The following is a 2,776-nucleotide window of genomic DNA, read 5'->3' on the forward strand; positions in this document are numbered from 1 at the left end:
TCCCATGCACCCCGGGAGGGGTCTGGCAGGGCCAGGGAGCATCCCCACTTCAGTGTTTGGGGAGGTCACCCTCCAGCCCAGGGCCAGGAAGCCAAGCATCCCTCCTCCCTGCCCACAGGAATCGAGAAGTTCAAGGGCCGCTACCTTCACAGCCGAGATTACAAGGACGCTCGGGATTTCACAGACAAGAGGGTCGTTGTCATTGGGATTGGGAATTCAGGGTCGGACCTGGCCGTGGAGATCAGCCACACGGCCAAGCAGGTGAGCAGTGGGAGCAGGGTCCCGGTGGGCAGGGCAGCCCCCCATGGGACACTGCTGGCTCCACAAGGACACCAGGACCAAGGCACTGGCACAGCCGCTGCTCTGTCCCAGCACTTGCTGTGTTTGGCATTGCTGGCACCTGCCAACCCCAGCCACCAGGCAGTGGTGGCAGTTGAGACTCAATCCCCCATTTCCATCTTTGAGCCCCAGGTGGTGCTGCCCTGTGGCTCTTCCCTACCTGTCCCTGCCAGGTGCCGGCCACCAGCTCTCTCTGCCCTCTGGGACTTTGCCCAGCACTTGGGCAGCATGAAGAGGAGTGATCCCGGGGCAAGGATGTGTCCCCCTCAGGACCATCACAGCCTTCAGAAGGCAATGCTTACTTCCTTGACCAGGTCTTCCTCAGCACCCGCCGGGGTGCATGGATCTTCAACCGTGTGGGAGATCAGGGCTACCCCATTGACATCATCTTCACCACACGCATTAAGGCATTCCCGCAGAAGCTGCTGAGAAAACCACGGTGAACAACTTTGTGGAGAAGCAGCTGAACGCCAGGTTTGACCACTCGCACTACGGCCTGAAGCCAAAGCACAGGTACCAGCAAGTGCTCCCCTTTGCCCAGGAGGGACCCTCTGCTTCCCTCCGTGTCCAGCCCTGCTCAGCCATTTCCATGCTCCCTGTGCCCGGGCTGGAACCAAGGCACCATCCCTAGAAATCTGGTTGATAGCTGTGTTGTGCCCAGGAAATGCTTGAGTGAGCCACCACTGCCCCTTCCAGGGACCCTTGGTGGCACCAGTGCAGTAGCAACTGCCGAGCATCCCTGGGGGACCAGCCCCACAGGCAATAAGCATCCCTGGGAATGAGCATCCCCAGAGCAGGGAGCAGTGGCTGGAGCAGGACACGGAGCTGAGACACCCCACCCCAGCACCCTGATAGTTCCTTGTACCTTCCAGGATCTTTGACCAGCACCCGACCGTCAACGACGACCTGCCCAACCGCATCATTTCAGGCAGGGTGCTGGTGAAGCCAAACATCCAGGAGTTCACGGAGACATCTGCCATCTTCGAGGATGGTACCAGGGAAGACATCGATGCCGTGGTCTTTGCCACGGGATACAGCTTCTCCTTCCCCTTCCTCGAGGGCTGTGGGAAGGTGGTGGAGAACCAGATTCCTCTCTACAAATTCATGTTCCCTCCCGACCTGGAGAAGCCAACGCTGGCTTTCGTCGGCCTCATCCAGCCTCTGGGTGCCATCATGCCCATCTCTGAGCTCCAGTGTCGCTGGGCCACCCGCGTCTTCAAGGGTAAGCGAGGCAAACCTGCCCTGTGGCTGCAGCCCGAGCTTGCACTCCTGGAGCCGGGGGAAATGGTGCCCAGCCATGTCTGGGAGGCTGCAGTCAGCTGTGCCATCCTGGCCGTGGGTGATGGCATGGCCACCTTGCAGTCATCGTGGTGAGCCGGGCTTTTGCTTGAGCAGAACGGGGGCACCTGTACCCCAAGCCCCATGGGGTTCTCCTTCCCATCCCAAGGAGCTTGGACATGACTTGGGTGCCAGACTGCCCACCACGGTGGTGCTGGCAGGGGCACAGCACCCAGGCAAGGGCAGCACCACAGGGGCCCTGATGCCAGCGGGGTGCAGCAGCCCCACACTGTGGCTCATCCTCCCTAGGGCTCAACAAGCTGCCCCCACGGCACGACATGGAGGCTGACATCAAGCAGAAGAAAGAAGCGATGGCAAAGCAGTAAGACTTCCCCGGGAACAGGGAGGGGGCTGGTTTGGGCACAGCTGCTTGCGGGCACCTATCCTGTCCCATGGCTGCATCCCAGCACATTGGGCTGTTGTCCCGGCCACCTTCCCCCCCCCCCAGCTAACCCCTCCCGATGTTGTTCCATCCAATACCACCTTGCTGGTGCAGGAGGCATCTGCCAGCTCTGCCCCCAGCACCACCCTGCCCTCCCCGCCCACAGGTACGTGAAGAGCCAGCGGCACACCATCCAGGTGGATTACATCCCCTACATGGACGAGCTCGCCTGCCAGGTGGGGGTCAAGCCCAACCTGCTCACCCTCTTCCTCACCGACCCCAAGCTGGCGCTGGAGGTGGCCTTTGGGCCCTGCACACCGTACCAGTACCGCCTGCGGGGCCCGGGCAAGTGGGCGGGTGCCAGGGAGGCCATCCTCACCCAGCAGCAGCGCATCATCAAGCCCCTGCAGACACGGCACGTGGAGGAGCAAGCATCAGCCCCTGCCGTGCCCCTCGTCTTCAAGCTGGTCGGAGCTGTGGCAGTCCTCGCCGTTATTTTTGCTTACTTGTAGGTGTCCTACAAGTGTGGGAAGGGAGGCTTTGTGATGTGCCAGGGGGGCTGGCTGGCTGGCAAACCCACTGCCCTGTGGCAGCCTGTGCATCCCAGTGCTGGCAGGAGCCTTCCTCCTGCCTGGCGTGGCCCCACTGCATTCACACCACAAGCTCGGGGTGTGCTGAGCCTCTCTGGCTGACAATAAAATGCCTCAGCGCCTGGTC

General features: G+C 61.6%; 1 protein-coding gene across 1 annotated transcript; it reads left to right on the forward strand.

Annotated features, from left to right (window-relative positions):
- Nucleotides 1-76: 76 nt before the first annotated feature.
- On the forward strand, nt 77-2,571 carry LOC104531191 (dimethylaniline monooxygenase [N-oxide-forming] 5-like; the record flags this gene model as incomplete). Its single annotated transcript, XM_010176004.1, is given in 6 exon segments — nt 77-261; nt 654-765; nt 768-852; nt 1,212-1,561; nt 1,927-1,999; nt 2,226-2,571. Coding segments are annotated over 6 exon segments (1,151 nt in total), but the record flags the coding sequence as incomplete, so codon positions are not given.
- Between the last annotated feature and the right edge of the window lie 205 nt (nt 2,572-2,776).

This window comes from Antrostomus carolinensis, unplaced genomic scaffold (genome assembly GCF_000700745.2).
Source record: "Antrostomus carolinensis isolate BGI_N321 unplaced genomic scaffold, ASM70074v2 scaffold37539, whole genome shotgun sequence".
Classification (NCBI taxonomy): domain Eukaryota; kingdom Metazoa; phylum Chordata; class Aves; order Caprimulgiformes; family Caprimulgidae; genus Antrostomus; species Antrostomus carolinensis.